The following is a 27,879-nucleotide window of genomic DNA, read 5'->3' as shown; positions in this document are numbered from 1 at the left end:
CAGTGCCCCAGTCTTTGCAACCCTCCTTAAGAGATGCTTATCCTGAAAAACACCAAGCAAAGTCTCTGAGTCATTCTCGTTGGCCCAAGCTCTCTCTCTTGTCAACTGGGGTTCCAGCCCAGCTCTGAATACCTGCAGTAGTGTGTAATCACCAGCTTTTGTTCTCTGGTTTTAAAGTAAAAAAAAAAACCCAAACAAAATAACTCTTGTACTGCGCCATAAGATTCGTCAGGAATCATCAGATGTTGTCAAGCCATTTTACTTTTAATTTTTGTTTTCAAAACAGGTATTCATCAAATAAATTTGTTGTTTGCTGGTTTTGTTCAAAGTTTATTCTATGATTGCTGTAGTAGTATTATTGTTGGATTATTTACATTAAAAAAAGCTGAATACAGGCAAAGACAATTATGGAAAGGACGAATGATTTAACAGTTCTCTCATTGCCTTTTACAGGTGCTTAAATGCTGCTGTAACATTTTTGTCAGGGCTAAAATGTAATCATTAATTTTCTCTGCCTTCCCAGTAGCATGCCCTTTTCTACTAATTTCCTGCATTTTTTGTACATTGCTGTTTTCTTGGTATAAATGTTAGCAGAAAGAAAATATTAAAGTCTTCAATGATGAAAAATGCCCCCTCAAATTTAAATTAAAAAAAATCTGGTGTTCAGCACCAGTGGTTTCTATTTTCATGCAACCAGCTAAAAGAACACCATCACATGACTTATTTGAGCAAATACAATTAATTAACACAGTTTAATAACAACTACCAAAAGTCCAATGAAAACTGCTCACAGCTTGAGGTTTGTGTTTTCTAAATGGGAAACAATTCAACAGTTAGGACAGATGGCTGAGGATAGTGGACAACGGATGCTTTAGGACATTATAATCTACTTGTAGATGGTCCACAAGGTAAGAAAGGCTAAATCAGTGGCATTCATTATTTATGATTTATGCACAAAATTTGACTGCTTTATGCAATAAAATCTATCATGCCTTCACTGACATGCCCTTTCCCAGGGTATTTTTGTGTGTATTTTACACAAATACATAGAAATACATAATGATATGGAAGCCGTTTCCAGTCAATAGAAAGCAATGTGTTCCCACAAGCCAGACTTGGGGCGTTACTCCCTCCTGCTCCATGGAGAGGCAATGCAATTCCCACTGCTGCTCCATGAAGAGGCAATGCGATTCCCACTGCTTCTTCCACCAGAAGCCAACAGATCCTCTCCAGCACATGCCCCTCCTGCAGGGCTGCAATGAAGTCACTTAGATCACCAGCTTCTCAATGCTCAAAGTACTTGTATCATCCTCTTCATTTGAGCCAAAGTATCCAGGGAGGTCGATCATCTGCTGCTCTGCCTCTGTTAAGCCAAAAGTAGTATTATCATAAAATGCAAACTCGGGGTCCAAGGGGAAGCTCTGGCACTTGTCCCTGCGGTACTGGGCAGGGCTCACACTGAGGCCTCTCTGGGAATTATCTTTGCCACCTGATCCCAGTTCCTTCCGCCACACCCCCCTGGGGTTAGGTGAAGGGCCCCTCTTACTTCGGCTGTCAGCTGCCTTTTCCTGGCCAGCAGGCTGGCGGTCAGTGATCAGGTCCAGCTTCTTCACCAGGGGACCTGCCCTGTGGTGGCCCTTTGTGCCATGGCCCGGTGGTTCAGCCCCTGGCACGGTGCTGTGGGCCTGATCCAGCTTCTCACACGTTGGATTGGCACTTCTGGATTTGGGCCGCAACCTGTCCTCCAAACCGTGGTCCCACGTCCTGGTCCTGGAGTTGTAGAGAGGAGTTTGTCGGGGGGTAAGGGTGGACATGCTTCTCTCTCTGAAAGGCCTGGCCTTTTTAGTTTCATGGAAACTGGCCGTTCTTCTAAACTGTGGGTTTCTGTGACAGCCCTTCTCAGACAAGTCCCCTCTGTTATCCTGGTGCTTGAAATGACCTCTTCTTACCAAGGTTTGGGTAGGGCTCGTTGCAGGATTGACCTGCGAGAACGGAAAATCCAGCCTAGGGTGACAGCTTTCCCCTGGGAATTTGGGCTGACCGGCTGGCTGGTCCAGAAATGGAGATTTAATCCTAAATTTGTTTGCGGTTACCTCCTCTTGGCTTTCCCCACTGAGGGGAAGCATCGTGGTGGCACCAAGGACCGTGTCCGTGAGGGGATTCTGAGATACATGGTACACCTTGGTGGTCTCAGTCAGCCCTTTCTTCTTCATCTCTTTCAGCTGCTGCTGTGCCAGGCGGTAGCTGAAAATCGGAGGGATTATTTTTTGGGCATTTGGCTGAAAGTTCTCACTTCCAGAGGCATCATCTTCTTGAGCAAACTGGAGGCTTCTCCTGTAGGTAAGAGGAATGTTAACAGGGGCATCTCCTCCTTCTGCGAAGCTGTCCCTCTGCTGGGTGCCTTGGCAAATGTTCTCTTCATCAGAGTTTTTCCGGAATCCGGGGGAATGGACGGAGTTTCGGCGGACGGCGGTGCTGCACTTCTGAGTTCTGCAGAGCTTCCTCCAGAGGGTGATGAGAACGGTGGCAAAGATGATGAATAAGCAGAGGGAGATACCTGTGATGGTGACTATATTATTTGCTTTCTGGTCCTCTCCTGGCTGGACAGAAGGTGGGGTGGGAGGCTTGGGAGCTGTAACAAAGAGCACAGGAGTCTGTCAGAGCTGCACTGTCATCAGCACTGCGGTTCTTCAGGATGGATACTTTGCTACAAGTTAAAAATAACCAATGAATACAGTACAAAAAGTTACCACTATTAAAAATGACTCGGTGTAGAGGACTTGCTACTGATCACTTCAGACTGGCAGGAACAGATCTACTTTAAACCAAGGCTCCCATAGACCTTTTCAATGTAACCATTACTTTTGCCTGCTTGGCCATTTTCAGAAGGGACTCCTAAATACATGTAAAATGAGATATTTGCCCTCCTTTGTGAAATACATTAAGATTCCCTGATGAAGAATGCCACAAAAGGGGTAAAAATAACCCAGTCCAGGCCAGTACTTCGGGTATCACTTTAAAATTATTTCAGGATAGCTTAAGTAGGTGTGAGAACTGCAGTGAGTTTGAAGAACAGAGAGGCAGCACTAGCAGGGGAAGCGTAATTTTTCTAAGCAGCCTGTGGGTTCTTCTTCCACCACTGCCCATCAATACAACTCCAGAGGACAAAACCTTCCCCTCTACAGCAGGCTCCTAACTTGGAAGAAGACCATTGCTCTGGTGCTCCTGGCATTCTGGTGTTGACACTCTTCAGTCATAGACCGGAGATGGGCCTTGAAACGGCAAAGAATACCCTGCAAACTGCTGTAAACTTCTCAGAGCTTTCAACAGCCCTATCTAAACCTCTCACCTGCACATTGCACCACTGTACAGACAGCTGGATCAATGAGAGATTAATAATTCTTTTTTTAGACAAGGTCTCCAGCACCTCAGTGGCAGCAGAATACAGCACAGTTGATGGATGAGTTGGTCCAGCAGCTAATCTTAGTGTCACATAACCCTCACTTCCCAACTCCTGGTGGTGAAATATTAGCTTCAGAAGGCCATGAAAATGCTATTGGAGGAACAGGCTGCTCAGCTGTGGCTGACAAGAGCTGGCCCTGAATCTGTTAGCTTGAACAGAACCATTTAACAACCTTTTCCCAATCTCTAGTTTTATCCAGAACCCAGAGCCTTCCATCAGGATGATGGAGAGTCTTCTGCATAATTTGCCAGGTGCTCCTGCCTGCACCACAGTGACTGTCCAGCCTTAGGAAATGCATCTGCAGAATAACAAGAAGCAGACACCCTGTACTTCCCAAAATCCAGAACACTCATTCAACAGTGAGCTGGTAGCATAGCTCTTAGGTATGCAGGACATGCAAACACACTAATGAACACAGGCCAGAAGGTCCCAGGCTGCTACAATAACAAACTTGAAGGGTGCTGGGTGATCCATTTCTTTGACTGAGGGCTACCTGAGAGCCCCAAGACTGGTGAAATATCCTGCCATGGGATTAACTTTGAGCTTCATAACACTCTGAGAGATCACATCAGCATAAAGACCAAGACTTGCTGAATCTTTTTTGGAGCATCCCTAAATATTGCATCCAACTAATGCCATTGTGCCTGGAGTACAGAGAACTGCCATTCTGGGGGCCTGGGTAGGAATTGGGCACACTGATGCCAGGGGAGAAGGCAGGACCAGCATTTGCCCTGTTCAGGACTGACACAGCAGAACAATCAATTCATTGCTCATCCTTCTCACAACTTTTTTCTAAACACTTTTTTCTACCTGGAATGCACACTGTGGTTGTATCATTTGGAGTAGAAAGTCAACAGCCAGCAAACAGTGAAGTGTGAAACAAGGCTTAAGCCACTTAGGTTTGCTTCTCTCCATTCCATCTATCTCTGCCTCTAGACTGTGCTGGTTTCATGTATTCAGCCATTTGCTCCATCTGCTGGACTAATGACTGCATCATAGTTATGCTGAAAAAGTTTCCCTGCTTCAGAAAGGTGTGGGCAGCTGGAGGCTGTGAGGAATGACACTCCCAGCCTGAGATCAGACTGCAGATGAGCACTGTAAGATCACAAAGTCATTTCTTGAGAAACCCAAGATTCAACGAGAAGAAATCAGGTAGGTGGTTTTGTAAAGGAAACTGCCTGAGGTGGCAGCAGAAGAATTAGAAACCAAGCACGCTGAGATGCAAGGTAGTTTGAAGATCCCAAGGCATGGAGTGAAGATGCAGGCCTCCTGGGCATCTGGGTGCATCTATATATAAACCCTCTTATTAAGTCAAAGATTTTACTGGAATTTGAGGACTGTTCAGACCTTCTGAGTGCTATAGAACAGTATCTCCAATTACACGCACTGGTCTGTACAGGACAGGTGACCTCTCTGGAAACCTTCATGATCTTTATACAGCTGCAGATCTGAACAGCAAGCGTGACACCCCTGAGAAGCACCAGAGAGGCCTGTCACTTCTGTGCCTGTAAAGCAAGGTGCACACCCAAACCACGTGTCCAGCAATGCTCCAAGCACACAGACCCCACTCTAGGGAGCTCTGTGCGCTGGGACTGCTCTCTGAGCTCCAGAGGACTGGGGTGAAACCAACCAGTGAGGAGGCAAACCACACACCATGCTTATGGAAAAACAACTCCAGCAGGAAACAGCAGGCACAGAATAGCACAGCTCAGGACTAGCTTTAGGAAAACACCAACTACCTCACTGGTTTTTGCTGGTAGCATCACCGCTTGACAGAGTTTGGTGTAAAGAAGACAGCTAGCCCTAAAGCAAGCTTGAAGTAGGGCCCCTAAACATCTGCCCCTTTCAACCTCAGCAGGGGCCAAGTGGTTGCTGTAACCCCCTCTTGACTTTCAGAAGGCTCAGGTCTCCTGTATCCACACCCACTCATCATTTACCAGCACTAGACAGCATGCCCTGTCACTGGCCAACAGCAGTGGCAGGATGGAGCAGAGAAGACCTGGCACAGCCACCTGAAAAAACTCCCAGAAAAGGTTTCCATTGCCTGGAGTCTTTGGCCTCCAGTATTGAACATGTCTCATTGCCCTGAGATCTCCCCTCCAACCCTTCCACAGACCCTGGCCATGCTGGAGATTCTAAACCCTTTCCATGGCACTCACAGCATGCAGAAAGCTTCTTAAGCCTTGGAGCCCTAACTCCAGCTGTCCCACAAACGTGTGGAGGCTCCCACCCTACTCCATCAACCTCAGGAATGTGATACCCCTCCAAAAGCAGTATGACCAAAGGAGAGATCGGATGCTTCCATTTTTCAAAGCCCTTCCAAGAAGAGGTCCTTTGCTTCTGCCTGGGCAGGCATGAGACCCCAGGGATGAGGACAGCAGAGCTACGTACACAAACACTCCTCCAGAGAACACAAGGAAGTCTCCCTCGGCGATCCAGCACAGCCTGGGTTTGCAGGAGAGGAGGTGAGACACTCTCGGAAGCGCTCCCGGACACCATCCCCACAGGTGACACTGCAGAGGCTCCAGGGCTGCCACGGGCTCCACGTTTCTGCAAACACACAAACTCACAGCAATGAGGAATGCACCTGACTCTTTACCTTTAAAGACACACTCATACGTCTTCTCTTAAGAAAACCTCTTCTTCTTAAGAAAATGCCTTCTTCTTAAGAAAACCAGCAATAAATTACCAAACTATGCAAATGGCAACACCAAAAGAGCATGAACCTTCCAGGGACCTGCTCCTTTTCCCATTAAAGTCTGAGGCAACGTTCCCATGTTGGTTTTTTTTTTAACTTTTTCCAGTCCAGTGCCAGCCAGTGACACAGGTCAGTCAACTGAGGCTGCCAGGCCCTGCCTGGAACAGCAAATGGAAATGAATCTACAAATCTTGGAATGGGTTCTTAATTTATATATTAATCCAATTCCTGCCTGACAAATAGTGCTTTTACAGCAGGCTGCCTTCATTGACTTAAGAGTAGTTACTCCTGATTTATGATTGTGAAAGAAGGATAAGCCCACAAGGCCTAATGAAATGGCAATATTGGGTTTTCTCTTTATTATCTGCTCAGCACACAAACGTGTTATTGAATCATTTATTTGACAGCTTACAGATCCCTATTTTTTTATTGCTTATGGTCAGACAGTTAACCCAAGATGAAATTCTGCAGGTTCATTTATTTTAAGTGGAGGCAGGCTCAGGTTCTAATGCTACCTCAGACATTATCATTTTTAGTATGTAATGAAATCCTTCTTTTTCTCAGATAACATCCTCATCAAGCATTCAATACTCAAACTTTACAGTAATGAGAAGCCAGAGAGAGAGAAAGGGACCATTCCTACCCATATCCAACAGCTGTGACAAAAATGCAGGATCACAACTTTAAATACCAAGCCAATGCACAAATCCAGGTGCAACCTTTAAGGAATAGATACTCTGTGGACCCTCCTATGGGTCAGCTGACTCAGTGACCTGTTTTTGAAATGTGCCAGAAAAAAAAATAGTAGACCCCTTATTCCATTTCACTGCTCACAGATAAAGTGGAATATCAGCTAAAACACAAACTATAGATTATATTTGCTAAAGTTTGCTCCTTAAAATAATTCAGGGTGCTCTTACTGCTAACACAGGTCACAATCTTTAATTTTCTTACACCATTGCTTTGCTGCTAGCATAGCACCAGGTTCCTGATCAGTGAACAATTTATGATGTTAAAGGATTATAAAGTGTTGTGTGACTGGAACTGGCGTGATGATTTCATGTTAGATTGGTTGCTGTATTGTTCACAGTGTGTTATTATTTCTGACAGCCTTGAACAAAAATAAATACAGCTGTGTTTTAATAAACATGAAATTTTAACTGCTTTGGGCCCTGTCCTACAAATTTTTGTGGGCACAGCATCATGAATGATGTTAATGTGAGCAGGGGAACAGAACCTGTGGGGCTGCTCTCCTGCCTGCAGGAACTCACCTGCAGGAGCTCCAGGATGAGGCCCGGGGAGCTGAGCTCACACTTGAGCTGCCAGCCAGGGCTGCAAAGTGTGTGTGTTGCACACACGCAGGCACATCTGTGTGCAGTATGCTCGAGTATGTCTGCCTCTCCTAATGCAGAGTAGAGATGGTAGATACCTCAGTGGTGCTGCAGTTTTAAGCCCACACTACAGAAAGTGACCTCCGTGGCCATTTGCCACTGACTCTACCATAATACTGTGATATCCATAATCCCAGGCTCTTTTTCACTTTCTGCTCTTTGTGCACCTCTCTGCTTTCACCCCTCTGCCTCCAGAGCTGCTCCAGCAGGGGAGAAGAGCTCAGAGCCAGGCTGAGCTTTCCATCTCCTCCTTAACTTTACAGCCACACCAGTTCCCAGTAAAGTGTGAAATGGAGTAAGACTGGATGGTGTGTGGTCTCAGGAGGAAACAGTCAGAGGATGCCACAGAGGGAGGAATAGGGGAAGTTTGTTAACTTATGGTTAAGGAAACCCTCAAGAGTACAGACCTTGGACAACTGAAAAATCACATCAGCTTGCAAGAAAAGTTTTTAGTGAGGGCAACAAGAAAAACAGACATAATCAATAGTCTGTCACAGCTTCACTGATCCCTCCTCCAAAAGACTTCATGATATCACAGTACATGGAGAACTCAGGACACCTTTCTTTATATCATTATCATTTAAGTCCCTAGCAGTGTCCCCCATGACTGGCAAAGAGAGGTGGGCTACCAATCACCACCTCCTTGTGGACTACTTCATGTATGCAGCTTGGTGAGTCCCTGCTGTAACTTCCAGGGACTTACAATTAAACTTCTATTAATTACATTCTGATATAGAGCCAGACCCAGAAACATTCTGGTTGCCTCCAGAGTTAACACTGGTGATAGCAGAAGGCACGAAGCATCCTCCACATTGATGTCTGTGGACTTCAACATACAAGAACATTTAGGATGAATAATTTCCTGACTTTGACATCAAACCTACGATGTGCCCAATGCTCCAGGGCACTTTTCACCGACTTAAGCTTCAGCTGAAGGTACTGAGTTCCTTAGCAAAAACACTTGGCATCCATAGCTTTGGGGCTAAGAATACAAGAAGTAGCAGAAGAACAGGAAATGTTCCAGTTCCCATGAAAGACCAGAGACTTAAACTCCTGCAACACGCTCCACAACCTCCTGCAATTAACAGAATGTATAAGAAAATGAAGCATAGTTTATTCTGCCCCAAGGAAAAGAAATTATTAACCTCCATTTAAGACAAAATGGCTCCACAGCACCAGGGGAAAAAACAGAAGGTATTCACTGCAAACTAGCTCTAATAAGTGTGAATTTTTTTCACACACAATGGAGGAATCAATTATCAACGTGAAGACATCTAACTGATGGGTTAGTTTGAAATAGCTGACAGCTGGCAGATCTGCCAACATGAAAGATAAATGCAATTAACTGTGTTAATTGTTGCTTTGCATAAATATCTCCCCTCAAAACTTCTGTGTTCCTAAGACTTTGAGCATGCAGTGCTATCTGATGGTGCAGTCAGCTTCAGGATCACCCTTCCAGCCTGATTGTCCTAAACACTTCAACAAGACCAGTGATATGGGACAAATTCACTGCTTATTGAAAGGCTCAAGTAAATGCCTATGGTAGTCTGGGGAACTGCAGGGTGATTCATGGAAGTTAAGATCAGTTTTTAGGTCTTGAGGCTGGGTGTATGCACATGGTATTGGTATTGGTATATATAAGACCTGGGAAAACACCCTTCTCACCTGTTCCATGTTCCTGTTTCCATGGAAATGAAGCCTGGGTGTACTGAAATGGTGGCATGCTCCAACAGGTTACTAATTCAGACAATGAAAGCATGAAGATCCTTTTAAAGAAACCTCACCTAGACTCTGCCTGGGCAAATTACAGCCTTTTCCCAACAAACAGGTATCATTAAGGATTGCAGCAACATAGCCTAAATTATTTTTTCAGAACCTAGGAGTTATCCTACTGAGTCTGTAGCACCCAATTTATTCCTAAAGTGCCAGGGGTGTGGAGATGAAGCATTCACTGACACAAGAGATGTGCATGGGGCACAGCAGCCCTGGCATACCCAGATCCCCTGCATGTTTCTAAATAAATGAAAGCCAGGTACAGATTCAGGCAACAGAGCTAACTGGTTCCTAGATTTTCCTACAGATAGGCAGTTCTGATTCAGAGCCTTATTCATGGAGCAAGAATTTGATGGAAGTTGTATATACCTGCCTGATTCCTAGATACTCATCTTACTTTTCTCCTTTACTGACCCTTTTTCCTTTCAGAGGGTCTTGCCCTAAATTCCTCTTTCCCTTTGCTGGCAACAGTTGCACTTCTTATGCTCTGCAGACCTCCCAACAGCTTTTTTTTTTTTTTTTTTTTTTTACAGTCAGCAACTCTGATGAACAAAACTCATCTCTGCTGTCAGCAAGTGCCAGAGATTTCACTGAGAGTCACACTGAGTCTCCCAAATGTAACTAAGAACTGTAACAGACAGTCAATTAACACTGGAAATATGAAGAAAATATCCCCATTGCTATATTATAGCATTACTAATTCATTGTATCAGTTTCTTCCTGAAAGTTACATGTGGGACACAGACTAGGACACAGAACATCCTCCTAAGGAGTGCAGAAGTCTCACTGCTGGGGACTCTTAAATCCCAGATGAACAAAGCACGGGATAAAGGATTGAAAATAATGAGCCTGCAATGCATCTGTGGCTGGGTAAAATGATCTAACCATGTTTCCTACCTGACATTCAAATAATCCCATCCAACACAGGGGAAAAAATAGCTGCACGACTCTCTAAGTCACCTGTGTGAAACAGTTAACACCCCACTGAGATGAATGCAGTGACTCACATCTCACTGCTTTTTTTCCTCAGGGTCTCCAGCTGGAGTCTACAGAGAGCTGCACAAGTGCTGGCTCACAGCTAATAGACCTATTCCTCACCCTTAACAGATATAATCACACTCTTTGACAGTACAAGCTTTTTTGTGACACTCATTCTGAAGCTGATGGCCTGGGCTGGAAGAGCTGCTGTCCTGGCTCCCCCAGAGCCACCAGAAGCCTCCTCTTCCCTGCTCCAGAAACAAGCCAGATGCCTATTCCACAAGCTGGACTAAACCTGGCTGGGATGAGAAGGAAACAGCAGGATTGATTAAGGGTCAAGAATAAAACTGATGCCTGACCTATGGAGAATAGATGTGGCAAAACAGAGATCAGTCCCTCACTACAAAAAGGACATTGTGTTGCTGGAGCATGTCCAGAGAAGAGCAACTAAGCTGGTGAAGGGTCTGGAACACTTGTTTTCTGAGGACAGGCTGATGGAATTGGGATTGTTTAATTTGGAGAAGACCAGGCTGAAGGGAACCCTTATTGCTCTCTACAACTACCTGAAAGGAGACTGGGGTGAGGTGGGGATCAGCCTCTTCTCCAAGTAATGGTGATAGGACAAGAGGAAATGGCCTCAAGTTGCTCCAGGAGGGGTTCAGATTGAGCATCATGAAAAATTTCTTCACTGAAAGAGTTGTCAAACACTAATAACAGCTGCCCAGGGAAGTGGTAGAGTCACCATCCCTGAAGGTGTTCAAAAAACGTGTGGCTATAGCACTTCAGGACATGGCTTAGTTGGCATGGTGGTGTTAGGTTAGTGGTTGGACTTGATGATCTTAGAGGTCTTTTCCAACCCTAATGATTCTATGATTTTATGAAAATAATCTTTTATCTCATCCTCTGTGGTTTGGATGAAGATAATTTTAATGATTTAGGAGCTTTGATCTTTTACAAGACGGTATCTCTGCTTCATAATAATAAAGAATATGTTTAATGAAGTAAGAACTGGCTGAATGACAGATTTGATATGCAACTGTCAACAGAAAACCATCACCAAGTAGGAATGCATTTGGAGAGATTCCAAAGGGATCAGTATAAGTCTCAGTGCTGTACAAGGCTTGCCAAGTTGACAAGAAAATAAATATAAAACCATTACTGAGAAAATATGTCACTCCTGTATTGACATCAGTAGATACTGCAGTTGTATGAAGCAACACAGGTTACTTGCTAAGCTAGGATAACTCAAAATAGATTGTAAATCAGAAAACTGTAAAATACAGGAAGAAGGTATAGAAATTGTATTTACAGGTAGGTCTCTCTATGACTTGAAAGGTCATATGCAAAGACACGTCAAGAGGAGCTTACAGGGCAAAATTTACAGAAAATTAGATAATGCAGTTGGGGGAAATTAAAGCAGGGGAGCATTAAGTAGCTGCTCCAGGGGCATCAGTGAGGAGGACATCAGAATACAGCACCCAAAGCTTATAACCTCATCATCAAATAAAAGGACCATTCAAAAAAAAATTGAAATTGAGAAAAAAAGAGACAGAAAATTAACCAAATACTGAATAAAATACCTTCCAACAAAAGACTTAATTTTTCCAGTTTATTAAAAAGAACATTGAGAATATCTGGAAGGACTGAAAGGATCTGGATGTGCAAATGCCTTTGCAGGGGGAAGACAGTGGATAGGAAACAGATGCCTTCTCTAGCAGAGAGCAGCAGAGTAAGAGCCAGTCACTAGAGGATGAAGCTAGATGAACTTTAGTTATGTAATACACAGTTTCCCTCAAAAAAAAACAACAGCAAAACCAACAACAACAACAACAAAAAAAAAACAACCCAAAACCAACAAAAAAGCCCCCCAAAACAAAACAAATAAAAACCAAACAACAGAGTAGAGTATTGAGAGAAGTAACTAGAAGGCTCTCTGTTTGTGGTGCCTTCAACAGAAGACTGGAAGAGCTCTGGAAGATAAGTAGCAGTCAAATGCACACACTAGTGGGACTGGATGAAAAGTGATGGCCCATGATAAGCAGGAGCCCAGACTAGAGGATTTATCACCTCTCCTTGCCTTAAACTGAGGGAGTTCAGGAAGTCCCAGGCAGATGATGTGTGGAGAGGTGACTGTGATGCAGCAGCCACACATTTTAGATGAACAGGGAAGGGGGTCTATGCACAGTGCCCTGCAGTAGGGTGAGAGACACTCCTGAGCCCAGGAGAGGGCTTCCAAAAAGAGCCGGGATGTGGATGGCCATCGCAAGCAGCACAGGTTCATTCTGCCAGTCGTGGCTTCAGGCTGCTGCACCCCTCCCAGAACACCCCACTCCTTTCAAAAGCTGCCTGCAGGCTTTGAAGTCTCACAGATAACAGGCATGAAGTCAAATGTGCTGCACTCTAATTAAGTTCAGGCTGACGTTTTATTTACGGCTACGAGGTGAGGTTTCGCTTTCATCGGCTTTATACATTTGACACTTCTGACTTGGCAGCTATTGACTTCACTCTGTTCTTCACAGGCATAGCCTGATTTTTTTGACTGTAGTAGTAAGCATAGTGCTACAGGGGAACCCAAGGAAACAAGGCAGATTGCAGGGAGTCATTGCTTAAGGTGGATTTCATCAATTAAAAGAGTCAAACAGAAACATCTCTACGCAGTACCCGAGGTGTTCATCTGTCAGGGCAATTATCCAGATCACATCGTTGTAACATGCCACCCAAACACAGAGAAAGAATTAGAATGCCCTTCCTTTTTCCTTGAGAATTATCTCCATTAATAAGAAATAGCATGCTTTCATTTTGATATAGATGTTTTTATGCCAAAGGAAGGGATAGAGTGCCAACTGAGAATGCAGATGGAAAGTAAAGATGAAGAGAAGAACTCTGTACCAAGTTTGGCATATGGTGAAGACAGAGGTTTTTTTTAGTAGAGTGTTAATTAGAGAGCTAACGGTTTTCAAATTTATGAAATAGTACAAAGTAAGATCACATGACACTGGGAACCTAATTAAGGTAGGCTGCATCTGGACTGTGTTCTATGGAGCATGTCCTGCAGCTATGGTCTTCTGATGACCCTGCCAAGAGACCAACCCATGAAGTGCAATCACCCTTTTTTGGCTCTTCCATTTCAGGGAGACCGAGGTGCAGAGGTGTAGAAAATGGTGGACATTTCAAACCTTTCAACCCAAACTCTTTGAAGTGCTTACATAGGAAACACTAATCTGTTATGTATGGACATAAGCCTGCTCTAAATGAGACCATTTACTTTTCCATTCCAGGGTGTAGGAAACACAAGCTAAAACGTAACCTCCTTATGCACCTACAGTCCTTCACTGTAGTTGCCTTCCACAACTGAAGGATGAGAAGGACGTTTGGCTCCCCTGCTCCCCTGCCATGCTGCTGTGATTTGCGGACTCTGCTAAACTGTAGACTGCCACCTCCAAAGCAACATCTGCATAAGATTTACAGATATAAATAGAATGTATAGATATTTCCTCAACAGGGCTGAGCAATGTGCTCAATCATAGAATCATAGAATCATAGAATCATAGAATCATAGAATCATAGAATCCTAGGGGTTAGAAGGGACCTCGAAAGATCATCTAGTCCAACCCCCCCTGCCAGAGCAGGGCCACCTAGAGTACATCACATAGGAACGTGTCCAGACGGGTTTTGAATGTCTCCAGTGAAGGAGACTCCACGACCCCCCTGGGCAGCCTGTTCCAGGGCTCTGTCACCCTTACAGTAAAAAAATTTTTCCGGATATTCAACTTGAACCTCCTATGCTCCAATTTACACCCATTACCCCTTGTCCTATCACTGGTCACCACTGAGAAAAGCCTAACTCCATCTCCCTGACACTCACCCCTTACATATTTGAAAACATTGATGAGGTCACCCCTCAGTCTCCTTTTCTCCAAACTAAAGAGACCCAGCTCCCTCAGCCTTTCCTCATAAGGGAGATGTTCCACTCCCTTAATCATCTTAGTAGCTCTGCGCTGGACTCTTTCAAGCACTTCCCTGTCCTTCTTGAACTGAGGGGCCCAGAACTGGACACAATACTCCAGGTGCGGCCTCACCAATGCAGAATAGAGGGGGAGGAGAACCTCTCTTGACCTACTAACCACACCCTTTCTAATGCACCCCAGGATGCCATTGGCCTTCTTGGCCACAAGGGCACATTGCTGGCTCATGGTCATCCTCTTGTCTACCAGGACCCCCAGGTCTCTTTCACCTACACTGCTCTCCAGCAGGTCAGCCCCCAACCTATACTGGGACATTGTGTTGTTCTTCCCCAAATGCAAAACTCTACACTTCCCCTTGTTGAACTTCATCATGTTTCTCCCTGCCCAACTCTCCAGCCTGTCTAAGTCTCTCTGAATGGCAGCACGGCCTTCCGGTGTGTCAGCCACTCCTCCCAGCTTAGTGTCATCAGCAAACTTGCTGAGGGTACACTCTATACCCTCATCCAAGTCGTTGATGAAGATATTGAACAACACCGGTCCCAGTACTGACCCCTGAGGGACTCCACTAGTCACACACCTCCAACCAGATTCAGCCCCATTGACTACAACTCTCTGACTCCTTCCTTTCAACCAGTTCCTGATCCACCTCACTACCTGATCACCAAACCCATACTTGGTCAACTTATCTACAAGGATGCTGTGAGAGACGGTGTCAAATGCTTTACTGAAATCAAGATAAACCACATCTACCGCTCTACCATCATCTATCCACCTAGTAATTTCCTCATAGAAGGCTATGAGGTTAGTCAAACATGATTTACCCTTGATAAAACCATGCTGACTGCTCTTGATGACCCCCATGTCCTTGATATGCCTGGAGATAGTGACAAGAACAAGTTGTTCCATCACCTTTCCAGGGATGGAGGTGAGGCTGACCGGTCTATAGTTACCCGGGTCCTCCTTCTTGCCCTTCTTGTAGACTGGGGTGACATTTGCTATTCTCCAGTCCTCAGGCACCTCTCCTGTTACCCATGACTTACTGAAGATGATGGAGAGTGGCCTAGCAATGACCTCCGCCAGCTCCCTCAGCACCCTTGGATGCATTCCATCTGGACCCATCGACTTATGGATGTCCAGATTACTCAGCTGATCCCTAACCCAATCCTCATCTACTATGTCTAGCTCCTCATCTATCTCGACTACTTCTGGGGCTAAATGAATCTGGGGCTCATGTGGAAACCCTGCAGGAGTAAAGACAGAGGCAAAGAAGGCGTTCAGCACCTCTGCCTTCTTTATATCCTCTGTCACCAGGGCTCCCATCTCATCCCTTAGTGGGCCAATATTGCCTCTAGTGTTAGTTTTGTTAGCTATGTATTTGAAAAAGCCCTTTCTATTATCCTTAACCTGACTTGCAAGGTTAAGTTCCAAGGAGGCCTTAGCTTTCCTAATTGCCTCCCTACATCCTCTGACGACAGTCCTGTATTCCTCCCAAGTGACCAGCCCCCCCTTCCATGATCTGTAGATTTTCCTTTTCCACTTAAGTTTTCCCAGCAGTTCCTTTTTTAACCATGCTGGCCTCCTAGCTCCCTTACTAGATTTCCTAACCATAGGGATGCTCTGATCCTGTGCTTGCAAATAGTGGTCCTTGAATATTGACCAGCTATCTTGAGCCCCTTTATCTTCTAACACCCTGTCCCATGGGATTTCTCTTAACAGTTGATTGAGGAGGCCAAAGTTTGCCCTGTACCTTTACTCAGCCTCTACCTTTCCATCATACTTAGAAGTGGCCTCTCCTTAACCATGATCATTCATACTCCTGGACATGGTTTTGGCTTATGTCCACCAACACTCTCCCAAACCATGCCTGGTCATGGTGCAAAGGACTATATGGACCACAGTCTGTTCCTACTTGGCACTCTGTATGATTCTAATACTTTCTGGAAAGGAAAGTGTAGTTGTATGAATATGGCCCATGATCTGCTAGTGGCTTTGTGGGTCTTTTTTAAGCAGCAGGCACATATCTTGAAAGGCTGACTGAAAAACCTGCATGCTGTCCAAATGGCATGACAGTGTCTATCTCTATGGCCAAGTCCTTATTCATCTCACCAGAATTTGTGTACCTAACACATAGGACTCAATTCCTGCAGCAAGTGGGATACAGAAAGAGACATTCCAGTGAGGATTCAGCTCATTTATCTTCTATATCCATGAACTACCATCATGAGATGTCTCTCTTGACTAAAAAGCTAGACAGCTACTTAATGTTGGACCCTTGGCTTTTAAACACTTAGATGTGGGTAAAACTAATCCTAATTTTTTTATTTCTAATGAGCCAGATCTATTGCAGCAGCTTCTTACATCACTGAGAAGGCCACATTTGAGTTTTACTCATTCTAGATAGATATTCAGTACAGTTTTAAGCTACCACAGCAGCATATGTTACCAAATGTCCTTGTGTATGCCTCTACGTAGCAGTCTACTCCATCTTGTTCCCAGCTGCATAGGACATTACAATTATTTTGTCTTGTGTAGGAGACCCAAAAAATAGCTATTCAATAGAGGACACCACAATCAAACCCACTTATCATTACCCATGCTGGCTGGGAAGAGTTCTGACTTTGGCTAAAAGAGAGCAAACAGCAGTACAAACCCATATTCCTCTGGATCATCACACACTCCTTAACTCTTGTTGGGAAATAGCTTCGGTTTGAGAAATTAAAGAGGTCAAAGCAGTATTTGTTCTTCCCCACATCAAACAAAGTGCAGTTAAATTCTGTCCTGTTTTCTCCTGGGTGAAGGGTGTTTTCATACAGCCAAGTTGTTCTCTGACTTGGGTGCTTGAGAGCTTCTTTATAGACGACAACTTTTCCATTGACAGAAGTGCACGGGGGAGAGACTACAGAGACCTGAACCAAAGTTTTGCACGTTGCTTCTGGTGCCACAACCAGTCTGTAGCCAAATTTGTGGAGAAGATCAATGGGTCCTATGGAGGCAATAATGGAATGTGTTTCTAGGGATTTCAGTAACACGGTGATGTATATTTCTTGACCAACAGGTGGGCAATCAAACTCTACCCACTGGGACCTAGAAAGTGGGATTCCTTTCGTAGTTCTAATGCCCAAAGTCTCATCCGAGCTTAGTCTTCCAAATTCATAGAGGGTGCTGGTGAATATCACATCCAGTGAAATCACCGTCTCGTTCATGGCACACAACTGCTCATTTGTAAAAAGTCCAACCTGAAGGGAGCTCCCAAGCACCTCTGAACTCTTGTTCAAATCAATGTGAAACACAGGCCATTCCACATGGAGAATGGACATGCTGCTTCTGCTCCCCTGGGCATCACTGCTGTTATCACTGGGAGAGGCCATGCTGAACAAGAACTCCCCCGCACTCCTGAAATGGAAGCACTCAAACTCCATCTTCCCTTGGGATTGATTTGCTGGAAGCTGTTTTCTTGCAATTATCTCATTGGTGCTGGCATCCAGCAATAGGATGGATAGATGCTCTGCTGTCACATTACCACCACTATAGTACTGATATTCCACAGATACTGTGTCATTGCTGAAGGCTACATGACCTGGGCGCTCCAACAGGAGATATTCCACTTTGCCAAGAACTGAAAGGAAATGTTATGCAACAGTATTAGGAAACAAAGAGACAACTGATTGTTTATCTACTTTATGGAAGAAAACAAAGATTTATTAATCGCATATTTAAGAAATGCTCTCAAACTTTAAAATGAATCTGTACACACACACACACACACAAAAAAAAAAAACCAAAAAAAACCCAACCAAACTAAAAAAAAACGCTCACCACCTCATCAAAGCTCACCACCTTTTCTTTGTGCAGGGACGTGGTTTGGAGCAGCTCAAAGTCCACTGCAGTAACATGTTCAGGAAGGCTAAAAACAACATCAAAAAACCCAAAAATCCGGCAACCCAAAAGATTCAGAGAAAACTGTATTTGTCAGGACAGATTCTCAGACTTCTCACCTTCTTTCACTTGCAGATTCTTAAAGTCCACTTCGCAGTGGCCAGCTGTTGCTCCATTTACTTTAGCCATAATTTCATAAAAAATGGACAGCAGTTTCTTAATATAGAAACATGAAAAATGTCCCTCAAATTAAATAAAATAGGAAGTCTGCATGATGCTTTTTGAAGCCTCTTCTCTTGCTCTGTCTTATGAATCTTTCATTTTGCTCATTTGCATCACAGAGACACTTGAGTGAAAGAGCTGAAAATAACAGTGGATGGTGACTGCAGCACTTTTCTTGTCTCAAATGTGGTGCAACATGTCTAAATGACATCACTTCATTATAAATGGAGAAGTCTTTTTAAATGCACTTCTTGCATGACCATGTTTGTGCAAGTTGCCAAATTATCCTGAAACGTGCTCGAACTAGTGGGGATAGATGATATCTAAAGCAATGGATTGGGAAGATCACGTTTCCATTCTCAGCTCAGTAGCTTTTTTATCCTGCTTGAAACTTAAGGATTTCAGACATAGCAAGGTTATCTGAAAAATGGGAACCCGCACATCTATTCCAGATAAAGAATATGCTGTGAGACATCTTTACTTAATTATTGTCTGGGAAATGGCTTCTGAGTCTTGGATGGAAGCTGCTACGGAAGTGTAAGACTTCAGTAAAAGCAATCCTTTCATAAGTAGTATCAACTAACAATACTTTCACTTGTTAAATCTGTTACACATGTCTTAAGATTACCTTAAAGAAAGCTTTGCTGGAAAAACACTGTAACTGCCAAGGCAAGCACTCAACAGTCAGGAGTAGCAGGACTCATCTCACGTATAATATTAGACGCCTACCACTCTAAGCTTCAATTTGAGTTAGTCACCTTGGCTCCACTTTCTTGTCAGCAGGGGAAATTTTGAGGAAAAAATTAATCTGACCAGCTACAGACATTTGCACCAGGGTGAGGTACACAAGAAGAGCCCATTACTCTCCATTGGCTGTAACATGTCCTGAAAATACCTAGCTTCAACAACATCCATAAAGTCCAAATGAAGGTGGCACACACAGACTTATGCATATAAATCATGCATATACTCTTATGTATATGTACTATAACTCAGTCTTTATTTGCATTTCCAGAAAACACTGCTTCTTTTGGCAGATGGGTGGTGCTCGTTATCAGAGGGCTCTTTTGTTCTCTTTCTTCCATGGGTGGTCCCATGTAGCATTGACTCACCATCCAAAATCCATCCTGATAACACAGAATTATTAATTTCCCCCATGGATACTTCTATTGTGCTCTTATCCTAGCATATTAGTGCATTAAAAATATTAACGAGTTTACGATCTGTGAAAAATGAGAGGATATCACTGTTCCTGTTTAGTGAGTCAGGACCCAAGGCATAGACACAATGGTGAAAACTGTCAAGTATCAACTATTTGTGAATGCCCTAAGAAACCCAGGACCTGATTTTAAATAAAGTGGTCCTTCAGACATCCAAAGCAGGATCCCATCAACCCCAGCTGTGGCGAGTGAATGCTACCCCAGCTAACCTGATGTGAACTCACTCTCAGAGTAGGAAACACTCCGAATGGCTGTGAAAAATGTCCCAGCAACACATCCTCTTTGCTCTTCATGTTCTGATTCTGTCATCTGTGCCTGCCCACATTTTTTTCCAGTCCCATTCCTACCATCACCTGCTGTCAGCATCTCCTGAGTACTATCCTAACTTCATTACTGTTAACACAGTTCCTTAAACTCCTGCCCTCATCTCTTTGCCTTACAGTGTTTCTGCCTTCTCCTGTTCTTGGACCTGACACTAACTCCAGCATGTTCCCACCCTTCTTGCTCACTGCTAGCCATCTTCCACTGCAAGCTCCTTCACCTGCCCTCCAGCCCACTGTGCACACATGACTGTGTCATGTGCTAAAACCAGGTCCCAGTTATTTGGACAGCTTTCAATGCATCTGCATATTTTTGGTTGTCCTTACAATGGTCTCTCATTGAATGGAACCCAGCTGTGGTGCCAGCAACCTGCTGAAGTCTTTGCAAGAACTCATTTTTAGCAACAGCAAAAGATAAATCCTTGTTTTCACTCAAGAGCAAGAATTTTTTGAGAGTGCCATTCTGATCTGTATTTATTTTTAATCGTGTTTGAGCCAACTTGGGTTGTGCTGTTGGCTTGTCAGCCACCAGTAGCACAGACCTAAAAAGTACAAACACACCAGAAAAACTAAGAAAAGGGACTACTGTTTTGTTGTATGTTAGAGCTTTTTTTAGCATTACAGATATTTTCCAGAGTGCACTTAGAAAATAGTCTTGGTGTGAAACATAGGAGTACATGAGTGAAGTAGTTATCTAAAACCTATGTGCACATGTGATATTCAAAGTATACGCAGGACTGTTTAGAAGCAATTTTCTGAATTATGGACTACCCCTTCACAGGAAATAAGGCAAAATATGATGAACCTCAAGCCTGCTGCACAGCTTTAGCTCTTCAACTGCACCTTGTAATTACTGTGCCATGCTCTATAAGGTTCAGGAATAACAGCTTTTACCTCCAATTCAACTAGTTGTGAATGCCTACAGGACTGGCTAACCAAGAACTAGTGGATATTGCAATTATTTTGCCTCACTTCTGGGGTTAAATGAATCTCAGACTTAGTTTCACCACCATCCAAAACCACGGTGCAACTACACATCTCAGTTTTCCCTTGATAGCTCTGATACTCACCATAGTCACAGAGCACTACTAACAACAGATTTGAAAAATCTTTCAACATCTGTTTCATTCTGACCAGTGAGATCCCAGGTCCTTTTACTCCTCATGTCCTTCTTCAGCTCTGAAGTGCAGGCACTTTTTTTCCAAGAACACCTGAAAATTAAAAAATTACAGCTGTGTTGATTGTTTCATAAAATACAGAAAAGAAGACATCCGACTAATAAGTAAAAAGATCAACTTTCCTGGGCAACTTGTTCCAGTGTCTCACCATCTTCACAGTAAAGAATTTCATCTAATATCTAATCTGAATCTACCCTCTTCTAGTTATAAATGGTTCCCCCTCAATCTATCACTACATGCCCCTGAGAAAAGCCCTTTCCCATCTTTTCTGAACCCCCCTCAGGTGCAGAAAGGCTGCTACAAGGTCTCCCCAGAGCCTTCTCTTCTCCATGCTGAACAGCCACAACTCTCTCAGCCTGTCTGCATAGGAGAGGTGCTACTTAACATCAACTGCTTGCAAGCATGAAAGAGATTCGGTAGAAAACTATCATTTTAGTCCTTAAACCACCATGCTACTCAGGTCCAGTAACATATTCAGTTATCTTACTCAATTTATAACAGACCTATACAAACCCTTTATGTCATTCAGATTGATCAGATGGAGAAAGTGCTAACTATAATTTTTCTTCCACCATTTCTTAAGTTTACATTTTTGGCAGACTTGGTTAAGCAAACAAACAAACAGAGAAAAAAGAGTTCTTTTAGGTAAGTTTCACAATTTTATGTCCAAGAGCTTCAAACTAGTGTTTATGAGTCTTGGAAATACTGGAAGCACAATGATATCCACAAAACCAACAGTTTGCTCCAGAAACAGAGGTGGGGGGGGAAATCTGAAAAGAGAAGATGTAGCTCATCAAGGGAACCATTCTCAAAATGTAAGAATTGATCTTTTGTACTGCATGGGAGCATCAGCAAGTCAGCATAAGTGGGCTCACCATCATACAAACATGCAAGAAAGTTCTTGTTCCACGAAGTTTACAACCTAATTTTATGAGAGAAATCTGGCACTGGAGCAGGCATAAGTTAGGAACAAACAAAACCGCAGAGCATAAAGATAAAGGCACCGCAAAGATCAGGTATGTCTTTAGGAATGACAAATGAGATATTTCAACAATTACAGTGCTAGACTTGAACTAAGAGACAGCAGTCATGTTACTTGAAAGCTTTTTAAATTGTTCTCTGTGCCAAGTGGCTGGAGAGGATAATTTCTAAGAAAAGACTAACATCATGGCTTTGCTCAGTCAAAGCCCATTACAATAATAGCTGTACATGTCTGAAGGGAATAATCATCATCCTGCCCACAGACTTGGCAAGGCTCCAGAAAGAATTAGATAGGGACAGTGATACTGCCACCACCCACAATTTTGCTTGATATGCTGTAAATTACAGGAAGACAAACCTTATGCCTCGAGACAGGGGTGGGATGCTAGCAGAGGGTGGTGGGGAGCCAGGCTGCTGCTCTGGGTGGCCGCTGCGTTACTGATCCCGGCTACCAGCAGCAGGCATGGCATCACCGTGGGAATGTCATTCTTTCCATGGATCACTGTGGATCATTAATTGGTTAGCTGAAAGAGTGAGCCAGAGGGCTGCAAGGAAGAAAAAGCAGGTTTGATTTAAAAAAAAAAAAAAATTGCAATAGATGCTTTGGCCTCTAGCATAACTGCTTGAGGAAAACAGAAGAATTTAAGTGGTGTTGCTGTAAAATCCTCTGAAATAAAGAAGGGAAGAAATGCTTTATGGGTCACAACCATGATTGTGCTGGATGATTTAATGGGTCCTTCCCATTTTTAGCTTTCCTAGCTGTGTATTTTTCAAATGGCTTTTACAAATACTTCTTTCAGAGAGTCACACACTGACAGGTGAAATTTAAATGATTCTAATCTCAGTCTAATGAGTGACACACTGCAGAGAGGAAACAGAGCTATGGAAGGGAGAATAAATCCTCCAGAAGAAAGAAAAATGCCTACATGGAGAACAGTCACAATGAAGACAGCAACCTTGCATCTTAATTTGTGCCAGCCAGCTGATGGAGGCAAAAGCAGTGTGGTGCAGGAGACAGGGTGCCAGCGGGAGGCACAGGAGACCCAACTTCTGTTCCTGTTCCTGCCATCACCAGGCACACAATGTCAGCAAACTGCAGCATTAATCTGCTCCTCTCTTTCCCACCCCATCTCTCATGCTTGGTGTTTATAGAACAGACTTTTCAGGACAGAGACTCTTTCTGAACAAGCCGACTGACAGAGCCCAGGGCCCCTGGGGGGTTCAATCACACTGGTGATCATCTGTCAGACCAAAACCTCCTTCCCTCTCACCCTTCCCTCTGCGTTATCTTGGCTCGCTTGGGAAAAAACTCCAGCATGCGGCATGGGCAACACCCAGGCTAGAACTCGAGTATTTGAAACGGTACCAAAACTAACTTCCAGTTAGTGAGATCAGGTACTTCTGGAAGCCTAGCCCGGGGCTACTTCACCCTCCCAGCCTCTGCCGTCACTGTATCACTGCAGGAGCCCTCACACCCGAGTGCAGCTGCTCTAAGCTACCCCTGCAATACAGCCCTGCCTCAGAACAAAGCTCCCATTAAAGTGCCTCCACCAAGACCCCCTGGAGTTTTTGCACCTTTGGTAGCTCAGTTCAATCAGCAACTTTGAATGCAAGAATTGCTGACACATTTCTGGTGTAATATTGCACGCTCCCCCGCCAGTCCTTCTCCTCCCTTTCCCAACAGGTTTGTCCCTCTCCTCAGTTTCCTCTCCTGTCTTGCCTCAATTTTGGACAGGCCTCACAATGACCTGTAAGTTCAGTTCAGCCTTGTCTCCTCTCCTCTCAGTCATCATAGAATCATAGAAAGTTAGGGGTTGGAAGGGACCTCAAAAGATCTTTGAGTCCAACCCCCCTGCCAGAGCAGGGTCACCTACAGCAAGTCACACAGGGATGTGTCCAGGTGGGGTTTGAATTGCTCCAGGGAGGGAGACTCCACAACCTCCCTGGGCAGCCTGTGCCAGTGCTCTGTCACCCTCACAGTGAAAAAAATCTTCCTAATATTTATATGGAGCAGCAAAGCTCCAGTGTATAACCATTGCCCCTTGTCCTATTGTTAGTCTTCCCTAAGCCAACTTCTTTCTAGACTTCTTCTCTTTATTAGGTCTTCTTCAAAAATCTCCATATTTTTGACTCCTGCTCCACTTTTCATACTCAGACAAAATTTTGCTTTTCAAGGCAGACAGTTCATCTTAAATGGTTTCTACTCTATTCAGATCTTCTATCTCAAGTTCATTAACTTAATGAGATGAAGAATTATTGAACAGAGAAGGCTATCAGCCTTTGTATAACTGGCTTTTTAATGTATTGCTCTCATGGACAAGAATGGACTGAGGCTCCATTGTGTGAGACTCAGCAGAAGCACAAGCAACATAACAAGAGGCTTTCTTCTTCCAAGAGACAGTGCAATGGGCTGATTGGAGGTGGAAGACTTCCCCTCCAAAAGGAACTGGAAATGACAGATGAGGAAGGGGTAAACCATAAAGGGCCTTGGAAATGGAGACCAAGAGGTTTCTGTAACATAAATGACATAGGAAAACTTCAAGTCCCTACCCTGCAACACATTTCCTATGTGGTCTTGGTCACATCACTTAGTTTTCCTGTGTCATAGCTGTCCACTGGAAATAGCACCTCACTGTGTGGTCCAGGTATTATGAGAATAACCCCACCATTAGCTGCAAGGCTTTAGAGGCACTACTGCAGTGTTGGGAACCATTCAAGAACCAAAGAAGCAATTTACAATTTTATATACAATATTTTTCACAAATAAATAACACAACAAATTATACAAAGTATCAAAGTTACATATGTTCCTCTATTAAAATAATATCCCTATTTCTGTATGTTGTTACTATCATAAAACACTATGTGATCAGTTCAGTTTTACAAAACAAAACAGGCAAACCAACCAAAAACTGCAACAAACCACAAGCCATCTGAATCTATTACTCCCAGCATTTTTGCAGCAGTACCAGTGGCCACAGAACAGACATGACATTTCACAAACCAGCCACCTCTTCCAAGTGCTGTCACCTGCTCACTTGGCACAACTAACCAGTTACTAGCTTCATCAGCTGCAACAGCACAGTATTCAGCTGCTACTCCCCCTGTGTAAGGAAGAGGAGAGGCAAATGAACCCTGCAGTTAAGAAAGGACAATCAGGAATTATTCAGCTATTCCACTGAGTTAAATGAGAACACAGAATCACAGCACTCCAAAGCCCTGCACTCTGGAGCCCCATTCACACAAAGGGGAGTGCCTGCCACTGATGGATTCTGTATTTTACCCCCCAATTCACCCCCCTTCACACCTTTTCTTTGCAAATCTCCTATAAGGGCTGAACCTTCCCTTGCCCTCACTCAATCTTCCTTCAGGAATCAGGAAGAGGCTTGACCTCACTTTTCTCCAGGCAGATCCCTGCTCCCTCCTTGTTCCCCAGACCCCACAGCTCCAGGGAAAGGTGGACCCAGCCACGGCAGGGGAACACTCCTGACTCAGGGGACACATGAAAGCAACACAGGAGAAGGGCTCAGGGAAGAATTAGGGGATTCAGGCTGTGGACTGATCCTCTTTGGAGCCAGCCCACCTGCCCCCGAGCACTGCCCTAAGCAGCAGCATGTACCCCAGCCCCCCCCCCGATGGGCCCAGGGAACCTGTCAGGGTCTGGAATGGCAGAAAAAGAAAATTAGCTACTGGAATTTAAAAGAGGGAAATATTGCCAGGATGTAAAACAAAGAAAAAAACCAAAGAAACAAACAAACAAACAAACAAAAACAAAAAAACCCAAAACCCCAAAAAGGTAGATAAATTCTATTTCTTTAACAGCTGTCAATTAGTAAACATTTTCAGTCGTACATGCAATTCCAAATTTGCACAATTCTAGTTATGCATTGAGAGGCTGACAGTAAACTAGGCTAGAGATGGAAAAGCCTGAAAGTCCTTAAATCTTGCTCTTACATTTCACTTGAGGGATACCAAGCAGCATGAACAGCAAAAAGAATTGTGTGTCTGCAACATTTCCACAATTTTGAGATATTTTATCTGAAAGGCAGGAAAGAGATTAATTATTTTCAACCAGCATTTGCTTATTGCAGTATGGGATTAGGCAGCTATTGAAGTGTTACCACCTGCTGGGAATTTCAGAACTTCCCGTATAATCCTTCCCCTTCAACATTAAATAGGGAGCACCTCAGGCATGCATCACATTTTATCAAAATCTAATCACTGCTGACCAGTCAGAGTGGTCAGGGCCAAAAATATGCTACTTCTCTGGAGAGACCGAGTTTAACAAGAAAAGTGTATATGTGATGCCTGCCACAGCAGGGGGTTAGAGCTGACATCCTCAAAGGCATCTTTCATTCTTATTTACACATCAGACAATTTTACATTGTTATCAGATAATAGCTTTATTAAAATTATGCATCTATATTCACTAGGCTGAAACTGACAGCACCAGATTCTCTGTGTGCAAGAAAAAAAACCCCACACCACATTAATTAGCTGGTAAAGCTTATTTTGATCAACATTTGGGGTCTGATCTCACAAAATCCTGGGATTTTTCAGCTCCTTTTGATATCAGCTCAGTATTTCAAGAACTAGCTGGCCAGCAACATCTGTCCTTTGAAACCTAAGGGCTACAATAACCTGAGTATATGGATGAGTTTACTTTGTAAAATGTACAGTGAAAATAAGTTTATTAAGCATAAGGAGATCTGGGCAGGTGCCCAAGCGATAATAAATAATGAATGCAAAGAATGCAATGCATTTGGTCACTCCTTATGGCATAAGGGATAGAATGCCATCATCCTTTTTATTATTTCCTTTCCTCTCTACATTTATATATATATATATATATATAATATATTGACTACTGTTTCTGGAATTCCTCTGTCAGTGAGCTTTAGAGATGATTGTATGCAGAGTACATATCGCACAGCTGAAATAATCAGAAGTATGTTTGAGAAGCAGGTCTGAGACATCACAAAGTATCAGCATTAAGAAGAACTGGGAAGCTGCCTCCTATGCTTTACACGGATTCTGTCGTATACCCACATGGTTTCCCCTGGTCCGGCGACTGATACAAAGTAGAAACCACTAAACATACTGAAACCCGCTAAAATTAATCTTACTTGTCACGGTCTCGGAGTGACAAACCCATGACAATTACTGGTTGTGCCAGTGCTAGCCGCACTTCGGCAGTGCCAAAACACCAGGCGGGACGGTCCCTGCCTTAAGGGTTAGAAGCGATCACAGAGAAAATCCGGGCACAAAACCAGAACCCGAAGTCACACGGGTGTATTTTTAAAAACCTGAATAACCGACCTTCACGGCAAACGCAGCCCGGGCTTCCTGCTCCAACCCCTCGCAGGCGATCCACGGGCTGTCCGGGAGTCGGTGCCGCCAGACGCCACCCAGCCCGCCCCGAGCCTGCGGTTGCCCCACGGCACCGGCCCCACGGCACCGGCAGCGAGGCCAGGCGGGTTGCGGCAGCCGTCGCCCCGGGGAACCCACCCGCGCCTCGCGGACGGCGCCTCAGCGAGGCCCGGGAGCAGCTCCGTCCGGGCGGCGGGGCAAGGGACGCCGTTCCCCCTCCGCCCGCTCCACGCTCACCTTTACGCCGCCGCCCGCGGATCTGCGTGGCCGGAGTGGCCGCCGCACCGGCGCCGCTGGCGGGACGGGGCGCAGCAACGAAGCGTGATCCTTCCCGTGGAGGAAACACCGCCGGGCGGGCTGGCGTTCACTCAACCTCCGGCGGCAGCAGCGCCCAACCCGGCCCGGCCGGCGGCGGTGGGAGGGTTAAATGGCGGCGCGGCGCGG

General features: G+C 44.4%; 1 protein-coding gene across 2 annotated transcripts; it reads right to left on the bottom strand.

Annotated features, from left to right (window-relative positions):
* Window positions 1–325: 325 nt before the first annotated feature.
* THSD1 (thrombospondin type 1 domain containing 1) lies at window positions 326–27,879 on the bottom strand. 2 transcript variants are annotated; one of them, XM_030469430.1, is made up of 5 exons: window positions 27,673–27,879; window positions 20,977–21,117; window positions 16,919–17,884; window positions 5,855–6,013; window positions 326–2,632 (listed from the first exon to the last, which is right to left on the bottom strand). In XM_030469430.1, the coding sequence occupies exons 2-5, from the start codon at window positions 21,032–21,034 to the stop codon at window positions 1,269–1,271; spliced, it is 2,547 nt and encodes an 848-aa protein (XP_030325290.1). In that variant the 5' UTR covers window positions 21,035–21,117; window positions 27,673–27,879; the 3' UTR covers window positions 326–1,268. The 2 variants fall into 2 exon arrangements, with proteins under 2 accessions (XP_030325290.1, XP_030325291.1); XM_030469431.1 differs by lacking the exon at window positions 5,855–6,013.

This window comes from Calypte anna, chromosome 1 (assembly GCF_003957555.1).
Source record: "Calypte anna isolate BGI_N300 chromosome 1, bCalAnn1_v1.p, whole genome shotgun sequence".
In the NCBI taxonomy this organism is placed as follows: Eukaryota; Metazoa; Chordata; class Aves; order Apodiformes; family Trochilidae; genus Calypte; species Calypte anna.
This window is presented reverse-complemented; position numbering and strand designations above follow the sequence as displayed.